Genomic DNA, 12,626 nt, shown 5'->3' with positions numbered 1-12,626 from the left:
ACTGTGGTATTTCCCTGAGATGCAGTGTCCCAAATAGTCCCTGCATGTTCCCAAGTAGCTAAATCAAACATCGCTGCTACAGTTGGCGGGGCGCCATTTTTTGGCAAAAACTTTTAACAGTAGTTTCAGTTTATATGGATCAACTTTATCCCTCTTTTCTCTAAGAGTTTGCTCAACAATTTCACTATTGTCTCCTCCTTGACCAATAGGTTCTCCACCATACTTCTGCCTGCTGCTCATGTGGGGTTAGGTGCGGTCCCAGGGTGGAAGCTGCAGTCCTGCTGTCAGCTCAATTCATTCAGCGGGGTTCCCTTTGGTCGCTATGCCTACGTTGCTCGTCCCAAATCTCCCATCACATCGAGGTCACAATTTGAAGGGAACTGATCACACAACTCAAGGCTGGTGTGCAACTGAAGTGTTTATTGAGTATATATTCTTGCATTTATACCCTTAGCATCTTTGCATGTGCCAGGTATGCTACCAGGCAAGCTCGCTCATTGGTGGCTATACTAGTGTTCATGCGACTATCACGCTCTTATTCTGCTCGTTGATTTGTTGTCATGCGGATCGTTCGTGCTGGTTGTTTTCTCAACTCCTCAATTGTTACTTCTTCTTTGACCTTGTGCAACTTGTCTTGTACCTTATCTTGCATTTTTCTACTAGCTACTTTATTTCTGTGTCTAGCAGATTCCACAGGCTTCCAAACTGAGCTCCCATAGGGGGTATCCAGTACCTGAGGGAATTAGTCACATTGGAGGTGATTAGTTGCCTAAAAAACTAAAAAACTTAGGCAACTAACAGCTTTCCGAAGATCCAGGTGAAGTCAAGTGCATGTGACCCATGGGGCGGAGCTTTGTAGGGAGTGCACCGTCATTATATGCCAACTCATTGACAGTAGTGACCAGGAAAGACCAAGAGGAACCCATGGTGGATGAATTGGCTAGCCAGCTATGGCATTACAAAGAAAGTCTCTCTTCTTCCCTATGAGCCTGTGTCTCGTCTATGGAGAAACTGTCTGAATAGGTCCAACAGCTACAAGAGAATACATCTTCCTCCCCACCTCCACAACCAATGCCTCAGCTCTCAGGTGTAAGTGTCCCTCTACTCAAGAAAGGTGATATAGTGGGTACATACCACGTGGAAACCTGTGGTTTTAACTGTATGATGACAGAGAAGCCATGAGAAAATGGGATGGAAAATCTACCTCCATCCTAGAGGAATGGATACATGAAGCACAAGGAAAAACATTCACAAAAAGTGGTTCTTCTGAGAAAATTGCTGCTCCTGTTTCTAGCGGGCAGTCCTCCAAACAGAGTAATGAATACTATGAGCAGGACTAGAGGGGTTCTACCTCCAACCGGGGGGAGGAAGGAGGCAACTGGGTGTATTGGACTTTGAGGATTACTCGCTTGGCACATCAGACCCACAGCAGGTGTTAGGTTTTAAAGGACACCAATGCACAGTGCAGTGTAATGTCATCGAGCTAAAAGGGCCAGAACCCAATTGTATTTCTGGAATGATGGGAGAATCCCAGTAGTTAACTGTATTGGAGGCTGATGTGAGTCTAATGGGAAAGAGTGGCAAAAGCAACCCCTTGAGACTGGCCCAGAAGCTCTGTGCATCCTTAGTATAGACTCCTTCAGGAAAGGGTACTCCAAAGATCCAAAGGCTTACCTTTAAACAGTTGTCTACCTTGCCCACTCTCTCACAGGACCCTTCTGCTCTGGAGGTGCTGATGGCCAATGAAGAGCAGGTGCCAATCGCTACCACAACAGTGCACCTGGGGTAGCATTGCACTAACAGAGACTCCCTGATTCCCATGCATGACCTGGTTCATTGACTGGAGAGCCAAGGAGTGATCAGCAAGGCTCTCTCACCCTTTAATAGTCCCATATGGACAGTGCAAAATTCTAATGGGGAGTGGAAGATCATGGTGGACTTCTGTGGACTGAATGAAGTCCCACCACCGCTGATTTTGACGTAAAATAAAGTAAGGTGAAAGGACCTACACAGGAGATCCTGAGGCAAGCTGCCCAGGTTCAGGGGGACCCCTGCCTGGGGACGGGCTGGGTATAGGTCAGTGTGTGGTGAGCAATTGCACTGTGCATCGCTTGATTTATTAAACTACATTATCATCATCATCATCAGCAGCAGCAGCAACATCTCTTCCTTTCTTTTGCTATCAAACCATCCTTATCTCAACACATGAGCATTTCGGGGGTGAGGATTAGCAATGTGGTGCTGAGCTTTCTGCCAGGATAAAGCACAACATGCTTGACAACCACAGTCCAACAGCACAAATCACACTTTAAAAAATCAGTCTCTGGCATCTACAGAGAGAAGCCTTCCTCTGAGACCAGGCCTGTCTCTGCAGGGGCAGTGCCTGTGTGCAGGGGTGTAGAGGAAAAGAGTCCCATCCCAGCAGCACGGCCAGGGAGCACCAGCGCTTGGGGCATGCGAGCTGCTCTCTTGCCACTGCCGCCCTCTCCTGCTGAGCCCTGCTGGTGGGGTCAGGCCCGGCTGCTCCTCTCACTTGGTGCCAGTGCTGCTGTGGGGCTGTGCTGGGACTGCAGGCAGGGACAGGCAGTGGGCATGGCAGTGGCACAGCTGGCCTCCACTGCAGCACTTCCCTCCTAAGGGGGGATCTCCTCCAAGGTGGACTGACCAGAGCTCAAGTGCTCAATCTGCTGGGAGCAGGCAGAGGAGAGCTGTGCAGCCTGAGGGTACACAAAAGCCCCACCAAAGGAGCCTGGCGAGTGACTCCTTGCAGCCCTGGGGCAATGGCAGGGACCCCATGAGCTGGGTCTGCCTCCCAGCCTGCCCAGCACAGCCCTGCAGAGTGCCCCCGTGCCCCAGGCACCACAGCTTCCTCGCCCTGCAGAGAAGCTCGGCCAGCTGGGGCTGGGGATGGAAGGGTGCTTCCCCTGAGTGTCTTCTAGGTCTGCTTCAGGCTTCTGGACTTGAGTGTGATCTTCACTGTGTACAAGGAGCTGAGAGATCGCCAACAGGCATGGGGCTGGAACATTGCCTGCAAGGTCCCTCCTGTCCTAGCACCTCCCAGGACTGGCACGGAACTGGCTCCTGTGTGTCAGAGAGACTGGGAGCCCAGCAGGTGTGTCATGAGCTTGGAGGATCACAAAGAGATCATTTCCATCTGGGCAGGTCCTGGCCCAAAAAGGGGGTGTTTTCTAGGTGTGGCATTATAAGCTCAGTGGTGCCTCAGAAACACTAAGTCCAGCAGGAAGCTAATGGCTGTTAAATGGCCTGTGAGGTGACTGCTTTCGGAAGTAGCCAACAGGTCACCCTTGACTCCTGGCTGGGATCTGTGCCTTTAGGCTCACATCTGCCAGCATCCATGACAGGACAGCAGAAGGCACTTGCTGTGCATGTAGTTTCTGAGATCGGCTCTTTCTAAGTAGCTGGTAGGCCCCATAGAGGAAGAGGTCTGGAGTAGGGGTTGTCATGTCAGAGGTGTCAGCTTTTGCCTGAAGTCATCCTTTAGCAATGCTTTCAGTTTTCTACATAGAGGGGGCCACTGCCTCTAAGACTCTTGGGGCAAACTGAACCATGCATGAGGGTTTGGGAAAAGATACCCTGGGTGCACAGAAACCATTTCATATCCAAACGTTGGAGGCAGGAAACAAAATTTTTAGGGTGGTACAAGAGCTGCTGTGCATACTGTGCAGGGTTCACCTACAGCCTTTGTGTTCTTTTCCATCCTGACTTAGGTGCCATGTCAGTCTCAAGAAAGGAGTAGCCAACAGATATGAGGCAGATACTCTGAGATCATGAAAGCCATCAGAAAGCTACCTCTACGAAGATGACTGATATGGGGAAGTCAGGAGAATCCTGGCCAGGAGAGATATGAGATTTGCGGGAGGGAAAAGGATCTTGGCCAGCAGAAATTAATGATTTCTGTGAGGTTAGAATGTTCAGGCAATGTTGATTCTGCTGTAACACTGACTTCAAACAGTTATGTAAAGCCTTTCCCTTATTTTAGCCAGTGACATTAATCCCCAAACCTCAATGCTACTCTACACCCTGACAGGAATCCACTATTCTTATGCCTGATGTCAAAGTATCCCTTCAAGCTAAAACACAGCCTATAGCCATTTGCCTTTATCTTTAGTCTCTTGCTCACCCTGATCTGATCAGCTTGTGGGTCGCAAGGGGGAGATGGGTGGGAATGCTCTGATGAGCTCAGCTCTGCCTCAACATCTCCTACCCCAGCAGCAGGAATGTGACTGTGGCAGGGACTGTGAGGTCACTTCTATCTCTGCACTTGATAGGGCAGCAGCAAGAACGTGTCATGGAAAGGGACTGTGAGGTCACTTGTAACTGGAGGTGGCAGGTCACCCTTGCCTTCTCCCTGGGAGCTGCACTTTTGGGCTGACATCTGGCAGTGGCCCTTCTAGGCCAGCAGAAGTCACCTGCTTGGCATGCTGACTGGGGGATCCCCTCTGCCTACACACCCAGGAGGACCCAGACAGAAAGAAGGCCCCAACATGGGTTGTCCTGTCCCTTCTGCTTGAGTCCATGACTGCAGAGCAGCAGGCACAAGGCTTGGCTGTGTGGTAGCCAAGAAGCTGCAAGGCCAGCAGCAGGCCCATGGCTTGGAAGGTGCTGCTGAGGTGATTTGTGTCTGCTTGGCTGCCAGGCCACAAGGATCCTGCTGATTTTGGATGCCTACTTCAGGAGGGCTTTCCACCATGAAGATACCATATGAGCAGTGGTGCCTTCTCACAAGGAACCAGGCCAGCTTCCTACAGAGCTGCCTTATGAGATATTTGGGTCCATGGCTATGGCTATTGTCTCTGCCACTAAAGCTTTTGAGGAGACAGCTAATCATTAAAGCACCAGAGCCTAATTGACTCCTTGTGGGCTCATTTAATTGGTGATTCCAATTCCTTGGGCTGGGCCTCTGTTACTGAGCTGGGCTGGGCTCGTGGGACAAAGAAAACACATTTCAGAAAGTCCCATGAAGCAGAGATATAGCTGTGCTTAGGAGCAGCTCCTCTGCACAGCGCAGCAGGGCTGGGGGCTCTGACTGCATCTGTCATGGGGAGAGGAGAGAAGGAGAGAGGGCTTGGAGGCAGCTGGGAGTGGGAGGATGCTGAGAGCTGCCTGCAGGAGAAACCTGCACAGCCCTTGACAAGGTAAGGGTCTGGCTGCAGGGCCATGCAGCTGCAGCTCCTGGAAGGGTCTCCTCCTGCTGGGTGTTGTTTCTGAGAGGGCAGTGGGCAATGCAGTAGGCTTTGAGAGTCCTGCTGGGTTGCAGTGCGACGGGAGGAAGCCTGGCAGAAGCCCCTTGCAGTGTCCTATGCCAAGTGCCCCTGGACAGCAATGAGCAGAGTGGCCAAACCTCCCCCAGACCCTGCCGGGGGTGCAGCTGGGTTACGGGACACTCCAGCTTTCAGCTATCCAGCTCTGTCTGTGAGGCATCCTCCCGGGCTGCAGGCTGCTCTCCCGTAGGATGCAGCTCTCTCGTGGCATCCTTGTGTTACCCAGGCGCCCCAAGAAGAAGAAACCTCCGTGCTAAGACCGTGTCCATGCTGCTGGATGACTGTCTGTGGGCAGCTGGAGTGAGACCTTTGCACCTGTCTGGGAGGGAAGAGCTGAAATCCTGATCAGTCCCCTGCAGACAAGGTGAGGATTCTGTCCATCTGCACTGGGACTGGAGCTTCTCTGCTCTGCAGTTTCTTCTCAGGGAAACACCTGAGTGGGATGATCCTGCAGCTCACAGAAAGGTGACACGGGGCAGCTGAGAGCAGGACTGATGGGCAGAGCTGCTCTGCTCTGTCTTCACCTAGGGACAGACCTTTTGCCTCCTAGCACCCACTGGATTTAACCAGGACTGTGCAAGTAATGTCAGGGAGTTCAAAACTCCAATACCTCAACTAGGATAGGGCAACTGGGATAAAATAAAGTGAGGGAAATACTTGCAGGTCTGCCTTCCAATCAGCTCAGTTATTTGCAATGATACTGCAAAGCTCATTGATCTGACATTTGTCTGACTTTGAGTTATCCACCCTTCTGTTTTATTTCCTATTTTCCTCAGAGAAGTCTGTTCTAACATTGCTCTGCCTTCTCTTCAACAGACAAGCAAGTACAAAGTCAGAGAATGCTCAACATCAGCTCTGTGAGTGAGTTCCTCCTGCTGGCATTCGCAGACACGCGCGAGCTGCAGCTCCTGCACTTCGCGCTCTTCCTGGGCATCTACCTGGCTGCCCTCCTGGGCAACGGCCTCATCCTCAGCGCCGTAGCCTGCAACCACCGCCTCCACACCCCCATGTACTTCTTCCTCCTCAACCTGGCTCTCCTCGACCTGGGCTGCATCTCCACCACTCTGCCCAAAGCCATGGTCAATGCCCTCTGGGACACCAGGGCCATCTCCTATCAAGGATGTGCTGCCCAAGTACTTTTTTTAGTCTTCTTTTTTGATGCAGAGTTTTCCCTTCTCACTGTCATGGCTTACGACCGCTACGTTGCCATCTGCAAGCCCCTGCACTACGGGAGCCTCGTGGGCAGCAGAGCTTGTGCCCAGATGGCAGCAGCTGCCTGGGGCAGTGGCTTTCTCCATGCTGTCCTGCACACGGCCAGCACATTTTCCCTGCCCCTCTGCCAAGGCAATGCTGTGGACCAGTTCTTCTGTGAAATCCCCCACATCCTCAAGCTCTCCTGCTCAGATTCCTATCTCAGAGAGGTCTGGGCAATTCTGTTTAGCATTTTGTTAGCATTTGGTTGTTTTGTTTTCATTGCGGTTTCCTATGTTCAGATCTTCAGGGCAGTGCTGAGGATGCCCTCGGAGCAGGGCCGGCACAAAGCCTTTTCCACGTGCCTCCCTCACCTGGCTGTCACCTCCCTGATGATCAGCACTGCCATATTTGCCTACTTGAAGCCCTCTTCCATCTCCTCCCCATCCCTGGACCTGGTGGTCACAGTTCTGTACTCAGTGGTTCCTCCAGTAGCGAACCCCCTTATCTATAGCTTGAGGAACCGGGAACTAAGGGATTCCATCAGGACTCACCAAATGCACCTATAATACTATGCCTAATATTAGAAATCCCAGCCTTTCTGAGAAAGAAAATAATATGATGTCTTCTATTAGTAAATGTCAGTTTTATTATTTTCTCTCAATACTTCACATTTGATTAAATATTATTCCTAGCCCCCTACAAGTCAATTGTTTTCCTGTAGAAGATGGCTTCCTGTGTAGATAAACCTAATAAGAAAGCCATCAGAAATTCATTGGTCTGAGCTGCCATCTCTTCCCATCTCCTCTGGAGCTGGGGGAGCAGCCCCAGAACGCAGGAGGGGCTCATGACCAAGAGCCCAGCTGACACATGCAGGAGCAGCCCCGAGGGCCACCGGGGCTGCCCCTCACTGCCCGCTGGGCTCTGCCTCTCTGCTGCCTTTGGGTCGGGGCTGCTGCTTTCCTGGAGCCACGGCCATGGCCAGCAGCAGGATGTGGCCTTGTCACTGCTGCTCTCTTTTGGTTTCCTCATTGTTCTCTTGTGCTCTTATGTTTGGATAAGCCCTTAGATCTCATGCACCTTGGTGACAGTCCTGTTCTCTCTGCAGTGGCATCACTGTGGTTGGAAGCAGCAGCAGGCACTGTGCAGGCCTGGGTCACAGCTGGCCTCCCTACTAGCACCACAGTAACAAATGTGGCTGCTCACGGCAAACCCAGAAGCCTGGACACCTCTTCCAAATGTGCTATCAGGAATGGAGCCAAGGGGTTGCTCCCTGCTCTTCTCTATTCTGGGGGTTTGTCATGGAGTGAAGGACAGAGGCTGAAAGTCCCAGGGTGGTCCCTGAGGAACCAAGGGCAGCACTAAGAGCTTCCATTATGACAGAACTTGCCTAAGGAGATGACAACTGATCTTAAATTTATCTGCATGGGACTGCACCCCCTGCAGTGGGGCAGATGGCAGATTGCAGCCTGTAGAGGAATCTGGAGCTTCCAGGAGATGTCAGGGGATCTGCAGGGACAGGGTGCTCAGTGGGTAATGATTAGAACCTCATAAAATGTGTGACCATGCAAAGAAGGGTCTGGTAAAGGAAAAGGCGAATCTGAGGATTCGATGGGCTAAAGGAGGGCTGTGCAATGCCAGCAGAGGGGGTGAAGAGCCAGCAGGCAAAGGCTCATAAGACTGCAGAGTAATTGAGGATATGCATTTTGAAGTGCTCTGGGTGAGGTCTGGTGCAGCACTCGCCTGTCCTTTGTGTCCTCAGAGACACCCCATGGCCCTGCCCAGCACTGCCCTGTGCTGCTGAGCCATCAGGGCAGATGGAAAGGGGCTCAGCAGCAGAGATCCCCATGGACGTAGGTCTGGTGCCCAGCCTGACCATCACGGGTACGGGGGAGATCCCCGGGGATCCCAGGGCACCACAGCCCCTGGCTCTCACAGCAGCACTGCAAGCTTGCGGCCCTGTGGGGAGCACAGGGATGGATGGAAGAAGCAAGGGCTGTCCAGGCCAGCACGGACACAGTGCCCTGGGTAAGGCTCTCTGGGAGCAGGGATGGCCCTGGGGAAGAGCAGGGCAGCATTGCTGGGCCTGCACTGATGGGGAAAGGAGAAAGGAAAAGCTCTTTGTGCAGGCCCCTGCTCGGGGCAGGCTGCTCTGTGGCTGGGCCAGGCCTCTTGTGCTGGCCTGAGGAGCAGGGCTGGCCCTGCGGGGCACAGGCACTGTGTGCTGGGGATCTGCCAGGCAAGAGAGCAGGGCTGCTGCAGCTTCACGGACTTCCATTTCCTGGCACCGTGGACACCTCCTTGCTTCATGTAGCCAGCAGATAAACACCTCTCAGCCACCTGCTTTCTCTTCTTCTAGAGGAACTGGGGACAGAATAGCAAAACCAAGTAAAACTCAGAAATTGTGAGCCACAGAAGGCCCTGATGCTGTGTAAGAAATGCTCAAAAACAGCAACCACAACTGTGGGTGACCATCACTGGTCACACAACCAAAACACAATACTACAAGGGGCTGCTTTGCAGAGAGTAACTCCGTCCCAGCCACAGCCAGTACAGGGCCCCTGATGGACAAGAAGACTCCCTCTGAGCTCTGGAAGGATCCAGGAAAGTGCTAATAAGCACCAGGACAATTGAGGAAGCCCAAAGGCCCTTCTGAAGGGTCACTGAGTGCCACCTGAGAGGCAGTGCTGGGCAATGGGGAGGGCCAGGAGAAAGACTTGTGAGAAGGCTGTGAGAAACAAGGAAATCCATGGCTTTAGCAGATCCTTAAAGTCCTGCCTGAGTCCCCAAATGGAAAGCAGGGTATGTCTGTGGGTGGAGAAGTAGCCAACTCTTGGGACTGGGACAGGGCTGAAAGGTCTGTGCGTGAAGCTGGTCTGATGGAGAAGTGTCCACCTTGCATGTGTGCCTCAGCCTGGGAGCAGGGGCATGCCCGCAGTGCAGGATGGCTGGGCTGTGCTCAGCCATGCCCCAGGAGATGACCTTGCTCTCTTCCTCCCCACCACTCCCCACACGGGGCAGGCCCTCAGGAAACACCCCTGAGCCTGGAGATGCACCAACCTGCTGCGCTGAGGTGCCACTACTGCAGGGGCAGAGGGGAGGCTTGGAGAGACACATGGAGCCTGCAGGCAAGAGTGGTGTGGCCTGGGGAATGTAGTGCCTGGGAAAAGTTACCCTGGAGCCATAGGAGCCATTCTGGAAAGAAAACTTGTAGGCAGGAAGTGCACTTTTGTGATGGTGCTGAGCTGCTGGGCACATTGTGCAGGGTGCTCTGATGGACTTTTGTGTCCTTTTCCATCATGTATTAAGTGCCACTTTTCTCAAGAATAGAGTACCCAACAGAGCAGTGACAGATACTCTGAGATCATGAAAGTCACCAGAAAGATGCCCCTAAGAATATGAATGATATGGGGAGGTCAGGAGAAGCCATGTTCAGGAGAAATGTGAGTTTTGGAGGAGGGAATAGGGGATTATCCAGCAGAAACTAAAGTTTTTGTAAGAGGTAGCAGGGTTCAGGCTATGCGGAAGCTGCTGTAACCGTGTCTTAAAACAGTTATATGAGGCTATTCCCCAGCTTCAAAGAGTAAACTTAATTCCTAAATTTAAATGCTACTCCACACCCAGACAGGAATCGACTACTCCTATGCCTGACCTCTAAGTATGCACTGAAACCAAAACTCAGCCCATAGCCTTTTTTCCTTACCCTTACTCTCTTGCTTACATTGATCCCTGTCCTTAACACTAGATTTAAATGCTCAATTTAAGCCTACAATTATTGGAAAAACTAAACAAACCCAAAATCATGAAGCTTTTCCATACTTTAAGCACAGACCTGATACCAACGCAGAACACCAAACCCTCCCAATAAATCTTTCTTTAAACTCAAACTCAGAAAGTTGAGCCCTAGTGCCTGATCCCATGCATGAACACCTAACAGCTGATTCCCTTGTTCGTGTGCATTGATTTCCTCACCTTCAGCCCCTCTCCTAACCCTTACCTTTAGGTACCATACTGGGTCTGGCCCTTGGTGCAGGCCAAGAACTGTGAGGTTACTCTGCAGTCACATGGCATGCAAAGATGGATGTGAGGGGTCATGGGTCTGATCAGCTTCTGGGCCTCAAGGAGATGGGTGGGAATGCTCTGAGGAGCTCAGCTCTGCCTCAGCATCTCCTGCCCCAGCAGGAGCAATGTGACTGTGGCAGGGACTGTGAGGTCACTTCTGTCTCTGCACTTGATAGGGCAGCAGCAGGAACGTGTCATGCAAAGGGACTGGGAGGTCACTTGTGTCTGGAGGTGGCAGGTCAGCCTTGTTTTCTCCCTGGGATCTGCACTTTTGAGCTGACATCTGGCAGTGGCCCTGCTAGGCCAGCACAAGGTACCTGCTTGGCATGCTGACTGGGGGATCCCCTCTGCCTACACACCCAGGAGGACCCAGGCAGAAAGAAGGCCCCAACATGGGTTGTCCTGTCCCTTCTGCTTGAGTCCATTAGAGTGGGCAGCAGGAGGCACAAGGCTTGTCTGTGTGTAGCCAAGAAGCTGCAAGGCCAGCAGCAGGCCCCTGGCTTGGAAGCTGCTGCTGAGGTGACTTGAGTCTGGTTGGCTGAGAAGCGTCAAGGAGCCTGCTGGGTTGGGATGCCTACTTCAGGAGGGGTTTCCACCCTGATGGAGCCTGCTTTGGTAATAGGAAAGAGCAGGAGAGAAAAATGACCATAGTGTATACATTGGAAGTTACATATTGGCCACGAGGAGGAAGAAATTTCTCTCAAAGAGTTGTGCTGTGGTGCCAGAGGTCACCCTCTGATCAGACCCTGGCTTTGTGTTTCAAGGAACAGCTGGTGAGGGATGAGGAGACATGGGTGAAAGCAAAAAATGAGAGCAAGTTGTTGAACAGAGGTGGGTGTCTGCAGACGTCAAGGAAATAGGGGGAAGTGTGGGACAAAATAGGAAAGCCTTCAGAGGAGAAGGCAGAGAGTGCTGGTAAAAGTGGAAGGCCCCAACAGCCCTAAGGTTTTTGTCACCTTGGCTAGAGCTTATGAGGAGATATGCTATATTCATTGTGATGGGGCCTCATTGATTTCTTTCAACCCTGTGCATCAGCTCGGAATTGTCATACCGCTGTTCTTCTCATGGCATCACACTGCTCACCACATCCCACAGATCACTAGGAAAAACTCTGAGCCAGACGTGGGGGAGCAGGATTTTCTCTCCCAGTAGCTGGTGGCAGGCTTTGGCCCTTCTGCTTTATCAAAGCAAACAAAGACCTTTCTCAGCACAGTGCCTTTGCCTGTCTGTAATCATGGCCTCCAATTATGTGCCCTAACAAGTCTCTGGGGAGGTTGTCTTAGTAATAACCCTCAGTGGCGCCCATTAATACTCCAAGTAACTTCAACTTTTCCTTCTGACTTTACTTGCTCAAGCGGTTACATCATTGTCCTCTCAGCACCTGAGCGTCACAGGCTCAGCACCAAAATACAGCATGGACCTCATTAGAAGGAAGAAACTCCTAGCATCTCCTCTGTATTTTTGTCCAGGACTTCAAGACTTGTACAACTATTTGGAGAGTTTTCATGGTATATTTAAGGAGGAAGATTGCATAAAGCACCTAATAAAAACCTCTTCTCATCTTAAAGGGTGCTTTTAGTTGAATTTCAGTTTGAGGTACTACTCTCTAATTGGTATTGATCCAGGGTGTCTCCTTCGGAGATATGCTTGGGGAGGAAAAGCAGACTCTGGAGGTCTGACACTGCATGGACAACCTTGCTCCTCACCACCCCAGCCCTGCCATTTCTCTCAATGGCCACCTGGTACTTGTTTCTCATTTCCTTACACCGGACTTCACTCAAGGCTGCAGCTGGATGCTACGGCCCCTTTGCAGCAGCTTCTACCTGCTTTCCTAAGAGATGTGGCTCTACACAGGTGCAGAAGGGTCTTTTAAATTTCCAAGCAAAGAAAATGAAAACATGCAGCAATTTAAAATAAAAATAAAATAAAATAAAATAAAATAAAATAAAATAAAATAAAATAAAATAAAATAAAATAAAATAAAATAAAATAAAATAATAAAACAACCTTCTCATCTTCTATTCCTTCTCTGAGGTTTACCTTCCCAAAAGATTGAATGTACAAGAAGTATTTTATAGTGATCGATATGAA

At 51.1% G+C, this 12,626-nt stretch overlaps 2 protein-coding genes across 2 annotated transcripts in view; one reads left to right on the top strand and one right to left on the bottom strand.

Moving 5' to 3' along the window:
- Nucleotides 1-12,626, bottom strand: part of LOC311428101 (olfactory receptor 14C36-like) — a gene marked incomplete at both ends in the record, with an annotated part of 66,614 nt that overhangs the window by 30,142 nt on the left and 23,846 nt on the right. The window lies entirely within an intron of this gene.
- On the top strand, nt 6,122-7,042 carry LOC311427979 (olfactory receptor 14C36-like; the record flags this gene model as incomplete). Its single annotated transcript, XM_084539551.1, has 1 exon — nt 6,122-7,042. One exon carries the CDS (start codon nt 6,122-6,124, stop codon nt 7,040-7,042), a length of 921 nt encoding a protein of 306 aa, XP_084395677.1.

The sequence above is a fragment of the Aythya ferina genome, assembly GCF_964211825.1.
Source record: "Aythya ferina genome assembly, contig: HAP1_SCAFFOLD_29, whole genome shotgun sequence".
Taxonomy (NCBI): Eukaryota; Metazoa; Chordata; class Aves; order Anseriformes; family Anatidae; genus Aythya; species Aythya ferina.
The sequence above is the reverse complement of the archived record's forward strand: the minus strand, read 5'-3'. Positions and strand labels throughout refer to the sequence as shown.